We start from the raw sequence: 24886 nt of genomic DNA, 5'->3' as shown, positions 1-24886 counted from the left end.
GTTGGCGAGTGCGGGGGGTGAGAGTGGGTGGTGGTGGTGGTGGTAGCGTCTGGGAGAGAGTAGAGGTGAGTTTCTGGGAGGGGGGAGTCCGATGGACTCTCGGTTGGTCTTGCGCCTGGCTTTCCTGAGTGCCCCCAAACTGCAGCAGCTGCCCCTGTGTATATAAAGAATTTTACGATACTGAGAAATAAAGTACTAGCATGCAGATGCTTTGCATGTGCAAAGCTAATAAAAATATAATGTCAAGGGTACTAGAGGGGATCTACACAGAGTCGTCGGGGCGCCCTGAAGGCACTTGCGTGCGCCTCCAGGGAGCCCCGAAACTCCTAGTGTAGATACCTGTAGATACCTGTCCAGAAGAGGCGGAGGAGGCTTCTTCCGCCGAGCTCTCCAACCTGGGTGGCTCTTTCGCCGGCAGCAGGAGGCCGGCGGGGAGGTGAGCGGCAGCGGCAAGGATGCTCTTGGCACCCTCGCATCTGACAGGAGCCCTGGGAACTTTTCGCCGCCGCCACCTCCTCCTCTTCCTCCTCCTCTTCCTCTTCTGGACAGGTATCTACAGGTACCTACACTAGGAGTTTCGGGGCGCCCTGGAGGCGCACGCAAGCGCCTTCAGGGCGCCCCGACAACTCTGTGTAGATCCGCTCCTAGTCCTGAAATATTGTTTTGAAGTACATATGTCATTGTTCTGGGCATTTATTTATTTTAAATAAAGGGGCTGTCCTGGCTCATTTCATTTTGGCTTTTACACTATCCCAAAATAACTTGGCTTTCCAGCCCTGGAAACTGGGCGCCTAGATTTGGTGAAGGGGTACGATGTGCTGTTCCATCTCAGGCTGCAAAATGTCTTGGGCGTGGTCCTGAGAGCAGGGGAAGGGAGCAGAAGGAACTGAACAGAAGCACAAAGAATAAAAGTGGAACTTCTATTTCCTCATAGCCAATCCATTATACATAAAAAGCTCAAGAGGTTTTTTCTGTTTATTTCTTTGTTCCACAGCTGATACTCCCCTTGAGACCGAGAGTAAACACCCTGACAGTATTGGAAATCAGAAAATGAAACTAAGGTCGTCATTCTTGTGTAGAAGCCATGGCAGCAGGGAGTCCTCATCAGGAGCTCTTCGATGAAGCCACCTGTTCCATCTGCCTGGAATATTTCAGGGACCCCGTGACTACGAACTGCGGGCACAATTTCTGCCGGGCCTGCTTGAAGCAGTGCTGGGGGAGACCCAACAGACCTGCTTCGTGCCCACAGTGCAGAGCCATGATTAAATGGGGGAACATAAGGCCAAACAGAAAACTGGGAAACCTTGCAGCAATCATCAGGAAAATAGAAGAGCAGAAAAGCAGAAAAGGGGAGAGGGGTGTGTGTCAGATGCTCTTCTGTAAAGATGATCAAGCCCTCATCTGCATGGTGTGTGATACATCCAAGGAGCACAGAGGACACCATCTGGTGCCCATGGAGGAAGCTGCCCAGGAGTATAAGGTGTGTGTGTGCGTGTGCGCGATGTTGTCAGTGGAGGCTGGCGGCTCCCATGTCAGTGGAGTGGTGAATCCACTCCGGGTTTCAGTCAGAACCAGTTGGAACTCTAAAGGAGCTCTCCAGAGTCTCAGAACAACATCCACTGCGTGTTGTTTATCTCTGCATGGGAAACACAGAAGGGAAGGGTGGTGGTGAAAGAAGGATGAAAGAGTACATAGAATGGGACTGTGTTGGGCTACCAAGGTTTGGGGCCACAATCAATTGAGCTTCATTTGGAATGGTGCGGAGGCTACAGGGACTGACAAACCCCACCCCGGGGATCAGAGTACAGGAAGAGTGACTTCTATTGTTCCCTTGTTCCCATTTCCTGGAAGGAAGGGTATAGAGAGCAAGGAAAGGGCAGCTCTTGCCAGGAATCATCAGGGTATTGACTGGTCTTCTCCAACCTCGTACCAACTGGCTGAGGATGATGGGAGTTGTGATCCAACACGTCAGGAAGTATGCCCAGTTAGAGAAAGGCTGATACAGACCCACAGGAGAGGAGTGTTGTCATGTCTCACAGTTGGTTTTTCTGAGATGCTTGGCAGGGCTAATTTGCTTATTTAATTTATTGACAACCTTCGTCACGTTTTGTTCCAAGGCTATTCACCAAGCAAACTCTAGCTTCTACAGCATTTGGGAGGTGGCTGTAAAGGCCACAGTGACACAAGAGTAAAGGTGTGAAGTGTGTGTGTGTGTGTGATGGCTGCCAAGTGCTCATCAGGCCAGGTCAAGCCTCAGAAGAAGTTTGTGCAGGTGATGAGCTGGGGTGGGGTGTGGCAGCAATGGGGCGAGCGTTTGATAGGGCGAGGATTTGACAGGGTGGTGGGCTTGCCCACCCCTAACTGCCATTTCATACTTTGCAACTGCTTTTACATTCCTACTATATTAGAACAACAAGAAAACACCAATTAATAATAATAATAATAATAATAATAATAATAATAAATGTGCTCTGTTCCATTTTAAAAGCACTTAAAGCATAGCGCCATCAGGGCTACAGGAATAGAATGGACTTTGCTTCTGCTGCTCTCTCTCTATCAGAGCAGTGTACAACCCAATTTCTCACAGGTAGGCACCCCCATTGGCAAGAGTTAAAGAATAGCTTTTTTTCTGAAGGCCTTTTTGGTTTTTCTGCCCTGCCACTGCAAGTACCAACAGTATCAACTGTGTTGGCAGCCTGGCCCCCATTTTGCATCCTCCACAATGCCCCATATACCTAGCATCACTCCAGAGCATTGAGGGGAGAGAATGCAGCCACCACCACACACACACACACATACACACGCGGAAGTAAATGTAGAGAAAATTCTGAAAAGTGTCCTTTAATTTCTAGGAGGTAAGAAAAGAAAAAAATGTCATGGATTTCTTGAAAGTTTTCTTTCCCCATGAAAGAGGCTTCCATTTTTCTGCCTCATTCTCAGGGCATTTTAAAATTATTTTGAATGTGTGTTGATGGTGTTTTTGAGCTTATCTTATTACTGTAAGTTGGTAGAGGGGACTTTCTGTATTTTTCTCTCTATTACTCATCTCTGCATTGTGGCTAAAGTGTTGGACTGGGAGTCGGGAGATCCAGGTTCTAGTCCTCACTTGGTCATGGAAGCCCACTGGGTGACTTTGGGCCAGTCACAGCCTCTCAGCCCAATCTACCTCACAGGGTTGTTGTTGTGAGGATAAAAATGGAGAGGAGGAGGAGGAGGATTCTGTATGCCACCTTGGGTTCCTTAGAGGAAAAAAGGTGGGATATAAATGTAATAAATAAATACAGTCTCCTAGGCTGCCTGCACTTCTTGATCCAAAAGCGTGATGTAAATTCAAGATGTCTTCCTCTGGGTGGGAAGTGTGGGAAGCCAAGGAGGCTACAAGCTGTCAGAGAGATGATTGTATGATGAAAGTCAGGATGATCATACACCTACCTCAGCCATCTCATAAGTAAGGCAAGCACAAGAACACTGAACGAAACCCATGAGAATTTGTCTGAAATTTCTTCTCCTTTGAATTTCTTTTCAAAAACAATTTCTTTTCTATCAGATTGAGTGAGAATGGTTGAAATACTCATGGGAGAAATTTTTGGCACAGCACCTATATATATATATATATATATATATATATATATATATATTAGCTGTACCCTGCCACGCGTTGCTGTGGCATTATTTGGATGAAGTAAAGCATTTTGTTTGGTTTTTTAAAAAGGATGTTTTTACGGTGAGGAGGTTAGTGGAAACTCCTGGCAGTTACCTTTCTTCAGAACGTGTAACTGTCACAGGTGTGACATCTATATTCACTCAGCCAATTGTGAGAGAACATGCAAATAGGAGAGGAGGCAGAGGCAGTGGATTGGCCTACTGTTTGGTTTTTAAAAAAGGATGTTTTTACGGTGAGGTTAGTGGAAACTCCTGGCAGTTACCTTTCTTCAGAACGTGTAACTGTCACAGGTGTGACATCTATATTCACTCAGCCAGTTGTGAGAGAACATGCAAATAGGAGAGGAGGCAGAGGCAGTGGATTGGCCTACTGGTTGGCGATGTCACAATGACCTATAAGAGCAAATAGGAGAGAACATGCAAATAGGAGAGAAGGCAGAGGCAGTGGATTGGCCTACTGGTTGGCAATGTCACAATGACCTATAAGAGCAAATAAGAGAGAACATGCAAATAGGAGAGGAGCCGCGTTGCTGTGGCTCAGTCTGGTTAAATTGAAAAGAAAGAAAAGACAAAGCGGATGTTTCTAATATGTTTAATTTCACAATGCTTGTGGATATACAATATTTTTAGTTGTTCCATTGTCTGTGTAGATATAGAGATTGTCTGGTTTGCCGACTCTAGAACACGCAACATATAATTGTCCATGTGAGAAGCAATCTGTGTCTAGATCTAAACTGCACAATTCTAAAGATTGGCCCTGAGCTTTGTTGATGGTGATTGCAAACGCCAATCGAATTGGGAATTACAATCTCTTAAATTGAAATGGCATATCTGTTGGAATCATAGGAATGCGAGGAATGAGGACATTATTTTTATTCATTTCTTTATTAAACGCCATAGACACTGATGCCCTACCCCGTGTTCAGCTTGCCTGACCATGGGAGGGCCATTGCAAATGTGTGTGTGAGAGAGAATGGGGAGATGCTCCTCAAGTCCTAGCATTGGTGAGGCTTTGTGGTGACACTGGCCGGAGGTCAGTGAGGTGATATTGGCCTCCTGGCCTCTTTGAAGTGTGGCTCCCAGCAGAGTGATTCCTTTTTGCTACTGCTGCCAGGAGCAACAGTGCATTGTTGAGGTCAGTGGAGCAGCCGAAGGGCTACTCCTGCCATGAGGGTGACATTTTGGCATGGCATGTACCCGGTATCATTTTCATGCACCTCTGTTGACCCGAGGTCAGTCCCACAGAGGCCTAGTAGCTTGGCAGAGAGGCTCCTAGCAGAGCAATTCCTTTTCTCTCATGCTGCTGGGAACAACGATACTCTCTCAGAATCAGTGGTTCTTCAGCATGACGGTGGAACAGCCAGAGGACCATTCTTGCTGTGTCTGGATCCCTACTCAATGCCCCCTTCAATTCAGTACTTATTGTTTGAGACATTAGGGTATGCCTGGGCACATCTGGCACACCCTTTGAGCACGCCTATGTCCACTAATCAAATCAGGCATAGCTTCCTAAGGAAATCCTGGCAGTTATCAGAAGGGCTGGCTTCCCCTCAAAAGAAAACATTCTTTCTGTTTATGTAGGAAACGATTGAGGCACAACAGCAGTCTCTGAAAAAAAAGAGAGAGAAAATCATAGAGAAGAAACTTGCTGAAGACCAGAGGAATCAGAAGTGCCTGGTAGGTATTTGTTGTTCTAGTTCACATGATGGGAATGAGAATGAATTGGGAGGTTCCTCATGGCCTCAGTGATAGAGAACAGACACCTCATTGCTTAACATGACTATGACCTGTTTTTAGGGACAAAGGAGTAATCCAAGATGGAATGGAATGAGGTTGGATTTCTAAGAATTCAACCTGCAGAATCCTTGGACTTTCAGATCTATTTATTTTTTATTTATTTCCTGAAATACTGGGAATATCTAAAACATATAAATAAGAGAAGCATTAACTACGACACTTCCAACAATTATCCATGTTACACAAACCTTTGTTAAAGAGATGTTGTGGCATACAATAGACTTGAAACAAGAGTTTTTGCTGAATAAAACGTAACTGGAGGTCCATACACATATCAGATACAGATGCCAAAACAGTGGTCCATTGATTAGACAAAATAGGACATTCCAATTCTCTGTTCCATAAGAACATAAGAAGGGCCATGCTGGATCGGACCAAGGGCCCATCTAGTCCAGCATTCTGTTCAGAGTAGCCATCCAGCTGTCAACCAGGAACCCGCAAGCAGGGCACGAGTGCAACAGCACCCTCCCGCCCATGTTCCCCAGCAACAGGTGTGCAAAGGCTTACTGCCTCTGATACTGGTTTCAGCTGGGTATTGATCAGGATTTACCCAGTTCCGATGCAATCTGTGATGGTAGTCTGCTCATTTTGAAGCCTAAAAAATGATTCACGGACCCAATCAATCGTGATCAACAGTATGCATTCCTTTGAAAAATGTGCATGGAAAAAAAAATGCATACTGTAGGGTGACCATATGAAAAGGAGGACAGGGCTCCTGTATCTTTAACTGTTGCATAGAAAAGGGAATTTCAGCAGGTGTCATTTGTATATATGGAGAACCTGGTGAAATTCCCTCTTCATTACCACAGTTAAAGCTGCAGGAGCTATACCAGAGTGACCAGATTTAAAAGAGGGCAGGGCACCTGCAGTTTTAACTGTTGTGATGAAGACGAAATTTCACCAGGTTCCCCATATATACAAATGACACCTGCTGAAATTTCCTTTTCAGTACAACTGTTAAAGATACAAGAACCCTGTCCTCATTTTCATAGGGTCACCCTAGCATACTGTTAAAAAGACACACAAATACACTCTAACTAATGGATGCAGAATGCCCTTCCCCACATTTTTTATGTTCCCCCCACTACAGATTCAGATTGGAAAGGAGAAGCAGAAGATCAAGTTTGCATTTCAGAAAATGCAGTCACTTCTTCAGGTAAAAGAGTCCCATTGGATGGCCCAGCTGGGAGATCTGGAGAAAGAGGCGGAGAAGAGGTGGAAAGAAAACACCACCAGCTTCTCAGAGGAGATTTCCCGTCTCAGTCAGCTGATCTCAGAAATGGAGAAAAAGTGCCAGCAGCCAGCAAGTGAATTCCTGAAGGTGAGACGACTTAACACAAGGACACCTCCAACTACCTGGGGGATAAAGATTACATGAGCTTGGGAACAGCAATCTGTTTCCCCAGACAATGAAGGAAGAAATAATCCCTCATTTGAACAAGAAGTAGCCCAGTGTGGGCCTGTTCAGACAACATGCTAAGCCATGATTAGACTGCTAATCCTTTTGCAGCAAATGGTTAGGGAGTGGGTTTAAAACCGTGGTTATGTTGTCACCATGGTTAGGAAAGATTCACACGACACACTAAGCCATAATGTTTAAAACTAGGGTGACCATATGAAAAGGAGGACAAGGCTCCTGTATCTTTAACAGTTGTATTAGAAAGGGAATTTCAGCAGGTGTCATTTGTATATATGGGGAACCTGGTGAAATTTCATCTTCATCACAACAGTTAAAGCTGCAGGTGCCCTGCCCTCTTTTAAATCTGGTCACCCTAGTATAGCTCCTGCAGCTTTAACTGTTGTGATGAAGAGGGAGTTTCATCAGGTTCTCCATATATACAAATGACACCTGCTGAAATTTCCTTTTCTACGCAACTGTTAAAGATACAGGAGCCCTGTCCTCCTTTTCATATGGTCACCCTAGTTTAGCTCAAAATGCTTAACCACAGTGTCATCTAAACAGGGTCAGCTGAAACCAATTTCTCTCTTTCTTTCAGGACATCAGAAGTACCCTGAGCAGGTATGTTTCCTGTCTAGTTCTTCTGCTCTTCCTATGGAAGTGCTTCAGTCCAAGGCCAGTCCAAGACATTTTGCTGCCTGAGGCAAATGACAAGATGTCACCCCCCCCACCATTCCAAGTACAAAAGTTGACCAGATTGGAAGTTGAATCTTATTTCAACAGCTGGCAACTGGACAGCACATATGAAGGCAGCGAGCACTCATAGGCCTGCCCAGCACATTTCATTAGGGGGTGCACCCAGGGATATTTTTTCCAAAGGTGATCATTTATTGAATACTCTGCTTTTAAACATGCTACAGTCTCTCCCATTCTCAAAAAACCCACTCTTGATCGACTATCCCTGTCTAACTACCGACCTGTCTCCCTCTTGCCCTTTGTCTCAAAGATCCTGGAACGTCTGGTCTACTCTCGTTGTCTTGACTTTCTCTCTAATAACTCTGCTCTGGATCCCTTTCAATCTGGCTTCCGTCCTTTGCATTCCACTGAAACAGCCCTTACCAAGATCACCAATGATCTTCTTACTGCCAAGTCTAAAGGCCATTATTCTGTTCTTATTCTCCTTGATCTAACCGCAGCCTTTGACACGGTTGATCACGATCTTCTCTTAGATTCCCTCCACGACCTTGGACTCTGTGGCTCTGTCTATAACTGGTTCGCCTCCTATCTAGAGGGTCGCTCTTTCAGCGTGTCGGCTAACGGCAGCTCGTCCTCCTCTTTTCCCCTTTCAGTTGGGGTTCCGCAAGGCTCGGTGCTTGGCCCGTTGTTGTTCTCTCTATACATGCTGCCCTTGGGCAAGCTCATTCAATCTCACGGCCTCCAATATCACCTGTATGCCGATGATACACAATTATATCTTTCATCTCCGGAACTTTCTCCAGATGTTCACGATCGTATCTCGGCATGTCTTTCAGATATCTCAGCCTGGCTGCTTCATCGTCGTTTGAAACTTAACATGGCAAAGACTGAACTGCTAGTTTTTCCTCCTAAACCTTCTCCTCACCTCTCATTCTCCCTTACTGTCAACGATGTCACGCTTACTCCGGTCAAGGAAGCTCGTAGTCTTGGCTTTATATTTGACTCCTCGCTCTCCTTTACTCCTCACATCGAGGCAGTAGCTAAATCCTGTCGTTTCTTCCTGTATAATATTGCCAGGATTCGACCATTTTTGTCTGTCTCTTCTGCCAAGACTCTCGTTCACGCACTGGTTATCTCTCGGTTGGACTACTGCAACCTTCTTCTCTCTGGCCTTCCTTCGTCTCACATCAGTCCGCTGGTCTCTGTCCACCACTCTGCCGCTAAGATCATCTTCTTGGCCCGCCGCTCTGACCATGTCACTCCACTTCTGAAATCTCTTCATTGGCTTCCAATTCACTTCAGAATCCAATATAAACTTCTCCTACTGACCTTCAAAGCTCTTCACTGCCTAGCTCCTGCCTATCTCTCCTCTCTCATCTCACACTATCGCCCCGCTCGGGCTCTCCGCTCCTCTGATGCCATGCTTCTCGCCTGCCCAAGGACCTCCACTTCCCTTACTCGGCTTCGTCCTTTTTCTTCTGCTGCCCCTTACGCCTGGAACGCTCTTCCAGAACACTTGAGAACTACAAACTCAATCACTGCTTTTAAGACTCAGCTCAAAACTTTTCTTTTCCCTATAGCCTTCAAATATTGAGTTTGTTCTGACTTTACACTGTTGGTTTTGCCCTACCCTGTGCCTGTTTACACTTCCCTGTGCCTGTTTGCATTCTCCTTCCCTCTTTATTGTTTACTACAACTTATTAGATTGTAAGCCTATGCGGCAGGGTCTTGTTATTTACTGTGTTATCTGTACAGCACCATGTACATTGATGGTGCTATATAAATAAATAATAATAATAATAATAATAATAATAAACACTGTAGACACCTTTGCCCTGCTCTGCGTTCGGCTTGCCTGACCATGGAAGGGCCATTGCAGCTGGGGGAAGGGGGGAATGAGGAGACCACTCCACAAGCCCCAGCACTGGTGGGCCTTTGTGGTGACAATGGCTGGGGGAGGAGCTTACGAGGTGGCTACTAGGAGGAGGGCTTTCTCCGCTGTGGCACCCCGGTTGTGGAACGAGCTCCCCAGAGAGGTCCGCCTGGTGCCTACACTGTACTGCTTTCGTCGCCAGCTGAAGACCTTTTTATTTACTCAGTATTTTAACACTTAATTTTAACTTAAATTTAAATTTTACTGTTTTAACTCTGTATTTTAATCTTATAATCAACTTTGCTGTGTGGTTTTATCCTGGTTGCGCTTTTTATACTGTATTTCGAAATTGTGTTTTAAACTGTTGGGTGTTTTTTGTGGTTTTAATTTTTGTGAACCGCCCAGAGAGCTTCGGCTATTGGGCGGTATAGAAATGTAATAAATAAATAAATAAATAAATAAATAAATAAATAAATATTAGCCTTTGGGGCCCCTCCTCCTGGCCCCTTTGAAGTGTAGCTCATGGCAGAGAGGCTCCCAGCAGAGGGATTCCTTTTCGCTCCTGCTGCCTGGAGCAATGGTGCGCTGTAGGGGGCGGCAGCAGTGGAGCAGCCGGAGGGCAGCTGGAGGACCATTCCCACTGCATCTGGATCCTCCTCTGGATCCCTACAAAATGCCCCCTCAATCTGGTGCTTATTGCTTGAGACACTAGGGTGTGCCTGGGCACAACCAGCACTCCCCTTGCACACACCTATGCAGCTACTTTAGGGGACACAGGGTAGGCAGCACCTTATTGCTGCACATCCCCAGCACCTGCAGCCTGAGGCAAGTGCTCCACACTGCCAAACGGTAGGGCCAGAACCTGCTTCAGTCCCATTCATTTAAATGGCCCTTCTCATCTCCCTCAGTACAGCCTGCTGGAATGACTGCTGCTGGTGACAACTGATGGAGGAGAAGCCTTCATGTGGGCATCATAAATTTTAGTACCATCATCCATTAGAAACTGTTTTATACTCTGTAGACAGCCTGATGAAGCCTGAAATCATATTTCCAATTGCCTATCTCCTTAAGCGCTGATATCCTTCAGCTTCTTGGGGAGAGTTAGAGGCCTTTTACCCCCAGAACCTTGACAAAGTTGTGTCTTCAGAGGTTAAATGGTTGCTTTTATGAAGGCTGGGAACAGAGGAAGCTCCCTACCATAGTGTAAGACCGTTGGTCTATCTAGCCTTGTGCTACTCCCTCCAGCTGACAGCTACAGAAGCATAGAATAGCAGAGTTGGAAGGGACCCACAAGGCCATCGAGTCCAACCCCCTGCTCAGTGCAGGAATCTACCTTAAAGCATCCCTGACAGATGGCTGTCCAGCTGCCTCTTGGATGTCTCTAGTGTGAGAGAGCCCACGACCTCCCTAGGCAATTGGTTCCATTGTCATACTGCTCTAACAGTCAGGAAGTTTTTCCTGATGTCCAGCCGGAATCCGGCTGCCTGTAACTTGAGCCCATTATTTCATGTCTTGCACTCTGGGATGATCCAGAAGAAATCCTGGCCCTCCTCTGTGTGACAACCTTTCAAGTACTTGAAGAGTGCTATCATGTCTCCCTTCAATCTTCTCTTCTCCCGACTAAACATGCCCAATTCTTTCAGTCTCTCCTCATAGGGCTTTGTTTCCATGGTTTCCCAGTGCAGTTGCCCAAGTTTCCTTGAACTAAAGATGTTGTGGATTTAATCTGCAGTTTTCACTATGGCAGTGGAGGCTGTCAAAGGGGCAGTGAATCTGCCCTGTGTATCAGTCAGAACTAGTCAGAATTCTAAAGGAGCATCCAAAATGCTGAACCCTTTCCCCAAAATAAGTTGTACGACTTATTTCTGTCTAAACATGCATAGGATTTCTCCTTTCCACAAGCGATCTCCTCTTGTGGGAAAGTTGCTCTGGTGCTTGACATAGAATGCCAGGGTTCTGCCTCATCGTAGTTAATTTAATTCCATTCCAAGGGTGAAAATATAGACAAGGGGTGGTTTTTATCATTGTTGTTGTTTTAATCCCTGTATGAATAAAATTTGACTTGAAAGCAAACCATATTACATGAAAGAGCTTCAGTTATGAAATGGTTGTTTGAGGAAACTTCCCACGAGTAAACCTACTCTCAAGAAAGTGGCCAAACTGCCCATTCATGCTACAAGCTTGCAGGGGGACAATGTTCTTTAACCACTCTTTAACCCGATCCATCTTCCTTCCAGGTGTCAGGATGGGCAATTGAGGCAGGTGGTGGAACTTTCTCCAGGGCCTGAAGAGAGTCTCAGAAGTTACTCTGAGAAAATCCCAGTTCTTAAAAAGGCCATGGAAAACTTTGAAGGTATTGTGGGGTAGGAGAGGAACAACCACTTCTAGGTTGGTTGCATGGAAAATAAGTTCCTTGATAAATTCCCTGGAACCAGGCTATCAGGATTGCCTTCTCCCATTTTAACCTCCCTGTAAGCAACAGACATTTATGGAGGCCTTCATCCATATTCCAAACACAAAATGGTTTTTTGGGGTTTGGACCCCCCGGGGCCCTTCTTTGAGTTCTCCCCACAACCCAGGGACCCGGTAGTCCCCACTTTTTTCGTCAGGGCCCTAAAATGGGGACCCCCCCTGTGGCCCCCAAATAGGGGCCACTAGTGTACCCAACTAACCTGTCACTTTTCGTTTGATGACTAAAAGTGTCCCCTTATGCTACTCACAACCACCAGAGGTTAGGTGGGTCATAGCTGGAGACAGGCACTTTGTCCCCAAAGCGTTGGAGTTCCCTCTCAAAGAAGTTTGCATTGCACAATTTTTCCAACGTTTTGGGCTGCCAAGGAATTTAATTTTATTTGGGAAGGGAGGGGGATGGATTTCACTGGTTTGTAATGTTGTGACGTTAGATTTTGTTTTAGGACGGGCTAAGCAATCCTTGTATTCTCTTATGGATCATCTGTTAGCCGCATTTCAGCACTGGGTTTGACTGAAGCCAGTGGTGGGCAGGACCTGAGCCAAAGTGGTGGATCATAGCTTTTCTCCTTCTCTTTCTGCCGCCGCCTTTTCTCCCCACTGCCCTTCTTCCATCCTGGCCAGCCGACTGCCAGGCGAGGAACGCACTGCTCTTGCCAGATTTCTGATTGTGTTCAAGACTTCTGATATGAAATTGGGCCAGAGTTGTCTACCTTTGTTTTAAGGATTATGGATAGAGCTCCAGGGTCAGAAAGTCTTCCACTTCCTTCCCTCCCTTAATGGGGTAGGGAGGAGAGTGTCCCCATCCAATGCACCACTTTATGTATACTTGCCTGGATTGTTTCTCTTGGTGAACGTGGAAATGAGGAACAGTCTTTAGCCAATATCCATTGTCTTGGCAATTAATGCATCCCTGATAAGTAGCAGCACTTGAAATGCAACAGCCCAGTTGGGAGGTGCTTCCTCTTTCTGCTCCCAAGTCCTTCGTCAACTCTTCCTCCCTGTCATCTTGTTGCCCTTTACATTCTCTTCCCCTCCATATTGCTTTACTATGATTTTAATAGAATGTAAGCCTATGCGGCAGGGTCTTGCTTTTTACTGTTTTACTCTGTACAGCACCATGTACATTGATGGTGCTATATAAATAAATAAATAAATAAATAAATAAATAAATAAATAAATAATCCTCAGGCAGGTTCTAGATTTCAGAAAGGAGCCTTAATTCACTGAATATTGTTTTAGGATATAATTCTATTGGGATGGTTATGAGCCTCCAAATTAGGAGGCTTACAGTCAGTCTATGCAGGGTGGGAGGAGCGACAGGTGATCTTTGCCTACCGGTCCTCCTCCCACCCTGCATAGACTGACTGTAAGCCTCTTAATTTGGAGGCTCATAACCATCCCAATGGAATATTCCAAGACAATATTCAGTGAATTAAGGCTCCTTTCTGAAATCTAGAACCTGCCTGAGGAGTAAAGGGCAACAAGATGCTAGCATTTGTGCTAGGTGGTCTTTTTTGTCCATCTAGCTGGGATTGTTGGGTACCAACTGAAGCAGAGTTTAATCACCCAGCATTCAAAGTAGCTTCCTTTGAAGAATTAATACTCACAGAGTTCTCTTCAGTAACGCTTTACTGAGGTCTATTCATAGGTACATAACATCTTCCTTATTTACAGCAATAGTGCAGTCCAGAGACATACAGTATCACAACAAGTCCATTTTGTAATGACATACACACACACACACACACACACACACATTGTTGTCCAGAACTGGATGACTCATACTTTCTTCAATTAACGGTTGATGAGGAAATCTTCCTTATCGTTTTGACCTTTCAGTTCTATGAGTCATTTGCACCTAGCATTGACAAAATATTAAGTCCCGCTCTCACCCAGGGCTAGAACAAATATGTGGAAGAAATTCCCAGCCCTGGCAGGGATGTCTCAGAGGGAGAGGGAAGGAGGCTGGAGAGGCCTTGGGATAGTTCATTTCCTGGCCTGTCCACTCCCCTCCCCTCCCCACCCACTAAAATGCCCCCTTTCCCCCCTGTCTGAGGTTGTGTTCCTGACCTCCGGGAGGCAGCCGGCACGGTTCTTTTCCCTTCAGCTACCGTGTGTGTGTGTGTGTGTGTGTGTGTGTGTGTGTGTGTGTGTGTCAGAGCTTCAATTTCTAGCTCTGAAGCTAGAGTGCTGTCTCTGGGGGATCTCGGATCTGGGAATCTGACGTATCCCAAAGCCCCTCACATACTGTGTAAGGGCCAAAGGATCATTTCCTTTTTATTTTTTTAATTGCTCTCACCCCCGCCCCATTTTGAGCACCCAAAATTGCCCGTCCCTGATGTAAAGCATTCAGGGCAGCTTTTTAACCGAAACTGCTTGATCTGCACAGAATACAACAACTCCTTCCGAGAGCGAATGGAGGAATGGAAAGTCATGGCACAGTGAGTGAAACATCAAGCCATGGCCCTGTGAGATGGGTGCCATCGTAGACCCACCATGAACCAGGGCAGGATGGTACTGTCCTACTTGTGGGCTTCCTAGAGGCAGCTGGGTGGCCATTGTGTGAACAGAATGCTGGTCAGATCCAGCACAGGTCATCTTGTGTTCTAACAATTACTTTGTGTTCTAGCAATTACTTTGTGTTCTGAAGGCCACATTGCTAAGTGTACAGTCTGAGAGCTCCTCTAAACTAGCAATCTCAAGCAGGTTCATGACTGGCCACTCACAGAAGTTTCCCAGTCAGTTTCATGACGCAGCAATCCTCCTGTGCCTTTCTCATGATTTCTGGGCAATAATTGATAACAGAAAAATGTGATAACAAACAGATCCCCTTTCCCGGGATTTGTAAAGAGGAAATCTGTCATAAGAAGGATAAGAACGAGGCGGACCAGCACCATCTTGTGGCTGTATAAATGAAACATATAGAACTTCTGGTTGGGAGGGAGGAGGGAGGGAAGTGTGTGTAAAGGAAGAACGTTATGATTGTGGGACGAAAACTGAAGCAAGAACACTGCAGTAAAGTTGCAGGATTTTGTCTTGGTGTAGAAATACTCTGAGTAAATTTATCACTCTTTCCTCCCCACAACAGAATCACTGGATGAAGCATTGAAGAAAGGTAATTCTGTGTCTCCAGATGGGAAGAGAAACTTTGATGGGAGATGGTGCTGTGGGAGCTGAATCAGGGTCAAGAAGAGGGCTCTTTGCTAACCCTTGCAGAGATCACATCCAGCAAAAATTAATTAATTCAAAATTAATTCATTCAGTAATACTGCTACTTAAAAGGCTCATCTCAAACAACCTAATATTGTAATCTTTGTTAACATCAAATGACTTATTTTCTGTACTTGTGATGGTCTGACTCTAAATTTCTCACACGTTCTTCCCCATGAACAGGGTCGCTGAAGGAAAAGCAGAGTGAAGGTAACGATTTGAAAGAAACTAAAAGAGATAGGAATGCCCTTAACAGGGGGTGATGGAGGTTCAAGTGTCTAGCCAGGCTGTATCTGGGAGATTCAGAGAAGTTTGCTGTTTTTTTCTGGTTGAGCTTTTATATTGTATTTTATATTATGGTTTTATACTGTTATTTTATACTTTGAATGTTTTTAATTTTTGTGAACCGCTCAGAGACCTCCGGTTATTGGGCGGTATAGAAATGTAATAGATAAATAAATAAATAGGGGCTGGGAGATGGGTCATCCTCGTTCCCCTCCTCTGAACACGCTCCAGTTGGGAGGGTGCTGTTGCACCATGTCCTGCCTGTGGTTTTCCCGTCAACAGCTGGTTGGCCACTGTGCGAACAGAATGCTGGACTAGATGCACCTTGCTCTGATCCAGCAGGGCAGTTCTTAGGTTCTTATATAGAAATTAAAAACCTGCACAGTATTTTGTGACCTAAGAGTTGGTCTAATAAAAGGTATAACGCAGACTTCTACTGTTACTTTCTACTGTTAGTTTTTCCCTACCCTGTGCCTGCTTACCCTACCCTTACCTGTTTGCATTCTCTTCCCCTCCTTATTGTTTTACTATGATTTTATTAGATTGTAAGCCTATGCGGCAGGGTCTTGCTATTTACTGTTTTACTCTGTACAACACCATGTACATTGATGGTGCTATATAAATAAATAAATAAATTAATAAATTAATAATAATAATAATAATAATAATAATAATAATATTTGGCATTTTCCTTTTGCAATGTTTCTTTTGGCCAAAATGGCTAGCTTTGATTTTTATTTTATTCTGACTGTTCCTGTCTTTAGGTGAGGAATGTAACTATGGTTGGCTTTCACCACATTCAGTTCTAGGATTAAATTTCATGCCTGCTTTATTAGGGATGTGGGATGTTAAAGACACCCCCAAACAGTGCCCCAACAGCCTCCATCATCCAATGCTTCCCCTGCCTCTGCTTGAGGAAATGACTTTCCAAGCTCTTTGCTGGACCTCCTGACCAGATTCAGGTGAAGCTTGGAGAAAGGAGGTGGCTTTGTGAGACCCTCTCAAGAACCTGATGATGATCCTTTCCCTGACATCATCCAAACCCTACTTTTCCTTTTTGTGTCCTGCAGTGAATGTGATTCTGGATCCTGACACGGCCCATCCTTTCCTCATCCTGGGTGAGGACCTGACACGCGTGAGGTGGGAAGAAAGATACCAGGACCTGCCCTACAAACCTGGGAGATTCGACAGGGAATTCTGTGTGTTGGGCTGTGAGAGATTCACTTCAGGAAGACACTGGTGGGAGGTGGAGGTGGACGAGGAGGACGGAGCAATGTGGGCCGTGGGGGTTGCACGAGAGTCTGTCAGGAGGAAGGGGATTTTCAAGCTCACTCCTCAAGAGGGGGTCTGGGCTGTGGGGAAGAGACCACATGACTCACACACCCCTTGCCGACTCTCTGCTTTAACTTCCCCTGAGTGGACCCCTTTGACCTTGAGAAATAACCCCAGGAAGATCCGGGTGTCACTAGACAATGACGGGGGATGTGTGGAATTTTTTGATGCTGATACAGATGAAATGATCTTCACTTTTTCTTCAGCCTCTTTCTCTGGAGAGAAGATCCAGCCCTTTTTCTGGGTAGTGTCAGGTGTCAGAATAAGCTGCTGAATCTTGAGGAGAACTCAATCTGTGTCACCTGAACAGGCACGACACTGACTAACATATTGCCTCTTAGCTTTCTCAGAGCAAAACAAGAGGCTTCAAACTGAATTTCTGTGGGGCTATGAATCCATTCCAAGTTTCAGTCAGAACTCTAAAGGAGCTACGCAAAGTGCTGCACCTATTTTGAAGATAGGGTTGAGCACCTTGAATAGGTCCTTTAGAGTTCTGGCTTGGTTCTGACCGAAGCCCAGAGTGGATTCAGTGCCTCACTGAAATAGAGCCCCCAGAAAAACAGGACGCTTCAAACCAAATAACCTTCAGGCAGGAATTTCTGATTGAATCTCCAACCTGTGGGAAACGATGGTGGAAAATCAATGATGCAGCGTAAAAAGCTAAAAATAGGCAAGGTTCAAGTTTCCTTTTAAATTCAGTTCTTGGAAATAGTTATATCTTCTGCCATCCCAAAAAGGTTAGATGCGGGGGGTAAATAATGTACACAGGTGTGAACATTTTTAAAGGCTGTTGTGCCTATTTATTTGGGCATTTTTATGACATTTATAAACTGCAGTAGATCTAAAAAGATGGACAAAGCATCATTTGTGCCTGACTGACATCCACTGGCAGGGGGTTCCACAGAGAGGGAGCCAGGACACTAATAGCTCTACTCTCAGCTCCAAACGGACATCAGGTCCATGAGGAACCACCAGGAGGCCCCCCAGTGAGCTCAGCAACCAGGCACGCTGGTAAGGGAGATGGTGCTTTTTCAAACATTTTAATATTTTAAAACAGCCTTCCTCAACCTGGGGCGCTCCAGATGTGTTGGACTACAACTCCCAGAATGCCCCAGCCAGCTGGGAGATGCAGTCCAACACATCTGGAGCGCCCCAGGTTGAGGAAGGCTGTTTTAAAAGCTTCATCCCTGGTGGTCATTTAACAGGTAAAGGCTTTCCCATCACTGTTATCTCATTTGATGACCTTGATGTGGGCTTTTTAGATGCACAGGAGTCCTGTGGGGGCAGGGAGGTGGCAAGAAAAAACAATTCCTAGATTTTGGGGCAGAGGTGACTTTCTAGCAATTTTTCTACAGCTTTCTCAGAGCAAAAGGATAAAGGCGCAACCCTATGCACGTTTAGACAGACAAAAGGTCTACAACTCCCAGCATGCCCCACCCACCATGATTTGCTGGGGGATGTTGGGAGTTGAAGGCTTTTTCCTATCTAAACATGCATTGGGTTGCGCTTTTAATTTTCTCAAAAGCAATTAGCTATGTTAGCTAAGCACAACACCGAGATTAGCATTTGATTGGCCAATGTGGGAAGCAAGATGGTGGAGTTTCGGTCTGATCCAGCAGGGTACTTCTATAATTGCATGTTCTTAATCACTTTGTGGCAGGGGAGTTGAGAAGTACATGTGCTATATAGCTGGAAAATTTGGACGAAGAGAGACTTTACTGATGGGTTCTGCCCTTTCACCAAAGGGCTCCACCCTGGATCCTGCCCAGATGCTTTTATTTTTGTCTTTTAAATCTTGGCAGTTCAGTTCCATCCACTTAGGACATCACTAGGCCCTCACTCATGAATCTCAGGCTTTGCGATATTGCAGGAGACGCGGCACTCTTAGCTACTGGATAAAAGCTGTGTGGAACTCTCTCTGTCTTAAAATCTGTTTAGAGGCAAGTGTTGTTCCAGACCAAGTATTTCTTTGCTCCAGGAGGCCTTGATTGCAACTGAGGCTGGAGCTTCCTGGGCAAGTGGAATAAGGGAGTGGGGAGATCTGAACAACCAAGGCTGTGCATAGGAAGGCTAGAGTGAAGTGGGGCTTAGACAGGACAGGAGGTGAACCCATCCAAGTGGAGCCATAGCATTAAAGGGGGGAGAAATTGCCATGTGTAAAATCAGAACAGTTCTTGCTTTATCTTTGAAGTGTTCTCTAATAAGAAAATATACACATTAAGCCTTTGTCTTTGCAGATTATGTTGAGTTTCTTTTGTTCATGCTTGGATATCATGAATATTATTTGCTTGCTGTTAACAATACCATATTCTCTAATGGAATAATAAATCTGGTTCTGAAATGCCCTTCTTTTCATATTGTCTCCTGTTTTATCGCCTTACTTCCATGGGGATGCAGCATTGCTAGCTGATATATCAGTATCACAATGTATGCAATTTCCTGTTGGTATCTGGGATTCCCTTGTTCATGAATGGCGACCTTAAGGTCATTCACAGTGACCCTGTTCAGACAACACACTAAGGCATGGTGGTTAAGCATTTTCAGCTAAGCATTATGGCTTAGTAGTGTGTCATGTGAACCATGACTTAGCATGCCATGTGAACCATTACTAACCATGGTGGCTACATAACCACAGTTTAAACAAAAAGGTTAGCAGCTTAACCAAGGCTTAGAGTGTTGTCTGAACAGGTCCATAGTGTTATTTCCTGTTTTTGTAATGATTTGACACAAGGTGTAGATCTGATCCTAGTCAGAGTCTACCCCCACTACAGTGAGATGTACTGTAGTTCTATATAAATTTTAGTTCTTATTTCTAACTTTGCATCAATACATATAAATTAGCAGTTGCAAATTGCATACAAATTGGTGTCCTTGTTTTGGTGACCCCATTTTGGCCTACGTACAAGTAGAGAAGTTGGAGAAATCCTCAACAGAATCAAATGAGTTTGGATTTCTATGAACTTTTTCCGAATTGCACAGATTCTGTAAAATTTCATAAAATTTCCATAATTTGACACAAATTTAGCTCTCTATATATAGCCAAAATTGCACATTTGGGGGGATTTCTCCTGCTCCCTCCCCAATTTTCTGAATCTGGGAAATTGGAAAAAATCCGATTCCACAAATGAGTGGGCGATGGAATGAAAGGCACCTGACAATCCATTAAATGCAGATGGAACAGATTTTACAAAATCTCTACAACCCTACATAGAAGTGGCCACCCTAGCTCTTTTCCTGAACTGCTTTTCACACACGCACGCACACACACGCATGCACACACACACACACACACACACACACTTATAGAGGTGGGAAAAGTGCAGAAAAGGGCAACTGAAATGATCAAGGGGCTGGAGCATCTCCCCTATGAGGGAAGGTTACAACAGCTGGGATAGTTTAGCCTGGGGAAAAAGAAGGCTAAGGGTGTGTGTGTGTACTGGACTAGATGGACCCTCATTCTGATCCAGCAGGGCTCTTCTTATGTTCTTATATACACTGGGCTGATGGCAGGGGGTCCTTCTGACAGGAGAAACATCACATGTTCTTTACTAACTATGTGCAAGCAAGCCAGTATTCCCAAGATGGTCACTTAAGAACAGTTGCTACAGGGGAAACATAGGAAAGTGATGAGGGTGCTCCGGTGCTGGAGAGTAGTAACATGAAGCTTCTGAAATCACTTCTTTTTAAAAGCTGGGGAGAAGGGAAACATTTTGTGACAATGACGCACAACAGCTGGAAGCAGAAGGGCTGTGGTGAGACACAAGGCACAAAACCCTTTCAGAATGATCTACACCAGCATCCCCATGTTAGTGCCCTCTGTAAGGGAAAGTAGGTAGACTATGCTGGGTAGAGGCACATGGGTGATGTAGTGTGGAAAGAGTTCTTTTAATTAACTTTTATGGCACCGTAAATGTCAGGGACAAAGGGCTGAGGGCAGCACCTGGCGAAGGGAGGGAAGCCTGGCGGAGGCAGGCGCTAAACACCGGACGTTGTCTGTCAAGCGGCCTTGAGCGATCGGGCAGGCCAAGGGAGGCGTGAAACTAGAGAGAAGAACAAAGCTGAGAAGTGGGGTGGGGGGGGGAAGAGCCAGAGAGTGGTATGGGAGGGGGTGCCTTCCCCTGTCCCAGGTTGTTGCTGGCTGGCAGGACGAATGTAAGATCAAGAGAGGTGCGCTTGGCCCGGCGTAAGTTAAGCACGTTAATTTTTTATTATTTTAGCCTGTTACTGGGTTCTTATGCTATGCATGCTTTTATGACGTTTTATTAGCTATATTCCCATATATCAACCCTACCCTTAGTCTAAATAAAAGTCTTATACCTCACTTTGGTGAGCCTCTGGCGTCTTTGTCCTGGGCTCGTGCTAAATCCGGCGAGAGCTGGTCAGGGAACACTGCATACCTCATCTTTACACCCTCCACATGTGTTGGACTAAGCTGCCAGCATCTCCTACCCAGCATGGGTGGCTTGGGGATGCTGGGAGTTATAGTCCAACACATCTGGAGGGCATTGGTTTGGGGAAGGATGATCTACGCAGAATCCTCCAGAAAGAAAACCAAATCAATTTCCTATCCACTTTCTACTGTGAAGATTTCCTACTTTTCATTCTTGAACACCATCTTTCACAGGAACCATATTGGCCCCATTCAGAAGACACCTTAAACCACGGCTTTAACTATGGTGAATAAAGCAAAAAGCCTTATTCACTGTGGTTAAAGCCGTGGTTTAAGGTGTCTTCTGAACACAACCCGGCTTTCTGGCTTAACCACTGTGGTTAAAGCCATGATTTAAGGTGCCTTCTGAACGGGGCCATTATGATCTGTTTGCTCCTTGGAGCTGTCACCAAAAAAGCTGCATCCTTCATCCTTGCAGGAGAATTCCAAGGGCTCCTGGTGCCTCTCACTTATCCACAACTTCTCTCCTGCTCCATTTGTCTCCTGACACTTCTTTGCAAGTACTGCATTTGCCAGTTGATGGTTTGGCCCAGCTCTGTTGTTGTTTGCTGAAGAATTTCCCCGCCTCGATTCAAGTGGAGAGGCGGGTAAGAATTATTATTATTATTATTATTATTATTATTATTATTATTATTATTATTATTATTATTATTATTATTTCGAGGGCATGAAGCATTTGTATTTGACTCTCTCCAGTGTTGGGTGAGGCAGGCTGGGCAGAAATTGTACCCACAGTCCAGAATCACACGATCATAGAAATTTTCCTGACAGACAGAGCAAGTTGTTTCATCACAAGAGCTTTTTGGTGGGATCTTCAGATGCCGTGGCTGTCCCTCCCCCAGACATAACAACAGTCTTGGTGCTGTTTTTCTGGTTTTGGTTTGAAGTGCTGATTTGGCATTTCCTTTTCTAGAACTGTCTCATGATGGGGACAGATTCTTGCCAAGTAAATTTAAGGAAGTGTGCAAAAGGGCAACAAGGGAGAGGGCCTTCTCAGTGGTTGCCCCCTGACTGTGGAATGATCTTCCCGATGAGGCTCGCCTGGCGCCAACGTTGTTATCTTTTCGGCGCCAGGTCAAGACTTTTCTCTTCTCCCAGGCATTTTAACAGCATTTAACAACATTAAGTTTGTTTTTAATGGATCCCAGAATTGTTGTTCTTAAATGGATACTGTTGTTTTTATACTGTTTTTATGTTTTTTAATTTTTGTATACTTTTAATGTTTACTATTTTTAATTCTTGTAAACCGCCCAGAGCGCTTCAGCTGTGGGGCGGTATATAAATGTAATAAAATAAATAAATAAATAAAAAGCCAAAACAGTTTATCAGAAAGACTCTGGGGGTTTGTACAGAACCCTCACTCCTTTTGTTTTCATAATGCATTGGTAATTTGTGGGACTGGGTAAACGCCCAGCCTAATACAATCTATCTATACTGTTCCTTCTGAACTTGTATCAATTGAACTTGTAAGCAGATCATCAACAACAAGAAAATCATATTGCAGCATTGTGGGTCCAGTAGTCAGGGGTGGGTTGAGGAGGGCTGCCCCCTCCAATTTGCCCTCTATCTCCCTATTTATTTATTTTTACAAACAAATAATTAAAAAAAAATCATTTTACAATTTTGTTTGCAAACCAGATGAACTGCCCCCTCCTACTTTTTGGGTGCCCCTCCCTGAACTTTTGGGTGCAGGCCTGCTTCCAATGCTTTCCGGTGCCACACAAGTGCAAAGATCACCAGTTCACATGTCAGATTGTGGGTTAACTAAGCAATAATTTGCTGAGATGTGCACAGCATGCAAGCCACTTCCACTTTCTGTAAACAACCACTGCTTGGCCCATTTGGAGATTGTAACTGTGATGTGAAAACCTAGACCGGTGGGTTAAGGGCTAAGCTTACTTCCCAAGTTAACATGGTTATAACTCAGGCAGTAAATCCTATCTATTTCAGCTGAGAATGCCTGATCGAAGACATTTTCTACACACGGCATGTTTTGCGTGTTTGCCATTCTCCACTCACTGTTATTTATAGGTTCTTTAGATGAGGATCCTCCAGTTTCACTTCCGATCGAAAGAACACTTACCGTTAGGTTATTTAGAGGAGGGAAGCTGCAGTATTTCATTGTAAAACTGAAAGGAAATTGCTGGGGTGCAGACAGGGCACTCCCCAGCTTTCCAGGTCAAGCAGGGAGAGCGTCTCCACTTGGTCCAGAGGCAGACTTCCATCAGCCACCCACCATCAAAGGCTCCGTCCGTCAAACATGCATCTAGAAAACAGCCTTTGAGGCCTCTCCATCAGGGCTTTGGGAGGAAGGAAGGGAGCATTGCTAGACCAGAGCCCTGGCTCTATTTCTCAAGGGCCTGGATCTATTCCCAGGAACCCCAAGACTTACGGTGACCATATGAAAAGGAGGACAGGGTGTGGATCCATGGTAGAACACATGGTTTGCCTGCAGGAGGTTCAGCCCCTGGCATCTCCAGGTAGGAGTTTCAGCAGGTGTCATTTATATGCATGCATAAAATTCCCTCTTCATCACAACAGTTAAAGCTGCAGGGGCCCTGCCCACTTGTGTATCTAGTCACTCTAGTATAGCTCCTGCAGCTTTAACTGTTGTGATGAAGAGGGAATTTCACCAGGTGCTGCATGCATACAAACGACACCTGCTGAAATTCCCTTTTCAATACAACTGCTAAAGATACAGAAGCCCTGTCCTCCTTTCCATAGGGTCACGCTACCTAAGTGGCAATGGAAGGATTTGTATTCTCATCGTAATTGAGATTAAATTTAGGCAGAATTAAATTTAGGAGGAATCATCTTTCCATTTATGCCAATTGGGGGGGGGGAATGGCCTTTCCCCCCTTATGCTTAATTTCAATGTGGAGTGTAGGGGGAAATTTCATGGGAAAAGCAATTAGGGAGGGAAAGTTTTGTGGCTCCCCAAAAATCCCTCTATGTGGCAATTAAAGTTAGAATAAAACCTCCCAAGACCTTGGCCAAGCTCTTAAATGTTGCCCACTATCAATGAAAGCCCCATCTCTTTCCAGCACAGTTTCCATATATTTCCCATTGTGCTCCAGCCTCCAGGAGCACCATGCCCAAGAGAAGGTCCGTTACCTCACTGCAAAGCCTGTGCCTGGAGAAAGTGGCAATGACTATGAAGCACGTCTGGGACAAGGGCAAGACAGACCTTGAGATGCAGCAGCACCATGTTCATCACACTGAGGGGCCACTCAGCGAACTGGGTGAGAGGTGGAAGGAGGGGATGGGCCAAAAGAAATGGGCATCGGTCACAGTGGGTGTGCACTATAGTGGAACAGCCATCTTTTTACTGCATCGTACATTGAAAGTAGGGTGACCCTATGGAAAGGAGGACTGGGCTCCTGTATCATTAACAGTGGTGTTGAAAAGGGAATTTCAGCAGGTCTCATTTGTATGCATGCAGCACCTGGTGGAATTCCCTCTTCATCACTACAGTTAATGCTGCAGGAGCCCTGTCCTCTTTTCTATCTGGTCATTCTAGTATAGCTCCTGCAGTGTTAACTGTAGTGATGAATTGAAAACTTTCTCAACAATGTTTTATTTAGTTTCATTATACAGCACCATTACAACATCCAGGCCCTTGTATAAAGCATTTGGGTTAAGACGGGTGCAGTGAAAGGACAACATATCATAGTTTCATTAAGGCCAGAGCTAGACCTAAGGTTTATCC

At 45.1% G+C, this 24886-nt stretch overlaps 1 protein-coding gene across 1 annotated transcript; it reads left to right on the top strand.

The window, feature by feature from the left end:
• Positions 1-1084: 1084 nt before the first annotated feature.
• On the top strand, positions 1085-17001 carry LOC134395518 (E3 ubiquitin-protein ligase TRIM7-like). The gene is made up of 7 exons (XM_063121684.1): positions 1085-1480; positions 5245-5340; positions 6551-6781; positions 7458-7480; positions 11666-11781; positions 15294-15320; positions 16466-17001. Exons 1-7 carry the CDS (start codon positions 1085-1087, stop codon positions 16999-17001), a joined length of 1425 nt encoding a protein of 474 aa, XP_062977754.1.
• The last annotated feature ends 7885 nt before the right edge of the window (positions 17002-24886 follow it).

This window comes from Elgaria multicarinata, chromosome 3 (assembly GCF_023053635.1).
Source record: "Elgaria multicarinata webbii isolate HBS135686 ecotype San Diego chromosome 3, rElgMul1.1.pri, whole genome shotgun sequence".
Classification (NCBI taxonomy): Eukaryota; Metazoa; Chordata; class Lepidosauria; order Squamata; family Anguidae; genus Elgaria; species Elgaria multicarinata.
This window is presented reverse-complemented; position numbering and strand designations above follow the sequence as displayed.

Bases quoted from the DNA above. Each gene is read 5' to 3' on its own strand.
- LOC134395518 (XM_063121684.1), top strand. From the start codon at position 1,085: ATGGCAGCAGGGAGTCCTCATCAGGAGCTCTTCGATGAAGCCACCTGT. The intron at 5,341-6,550 runs GTAGGTATTTGT...CCCCCACTACAG, and splicing joins AGAGGAATCAGAAGTGCCTG to ATTCAGATTGGAAAGGAGAA. The intron at 11,782-15,293 runs GTATTGTGGGGT...CCCCATGAACAG, and splicing joins GGCCATGGAAAACTTTGAAG to GGTCGCTGAAGGAAAAGCAG.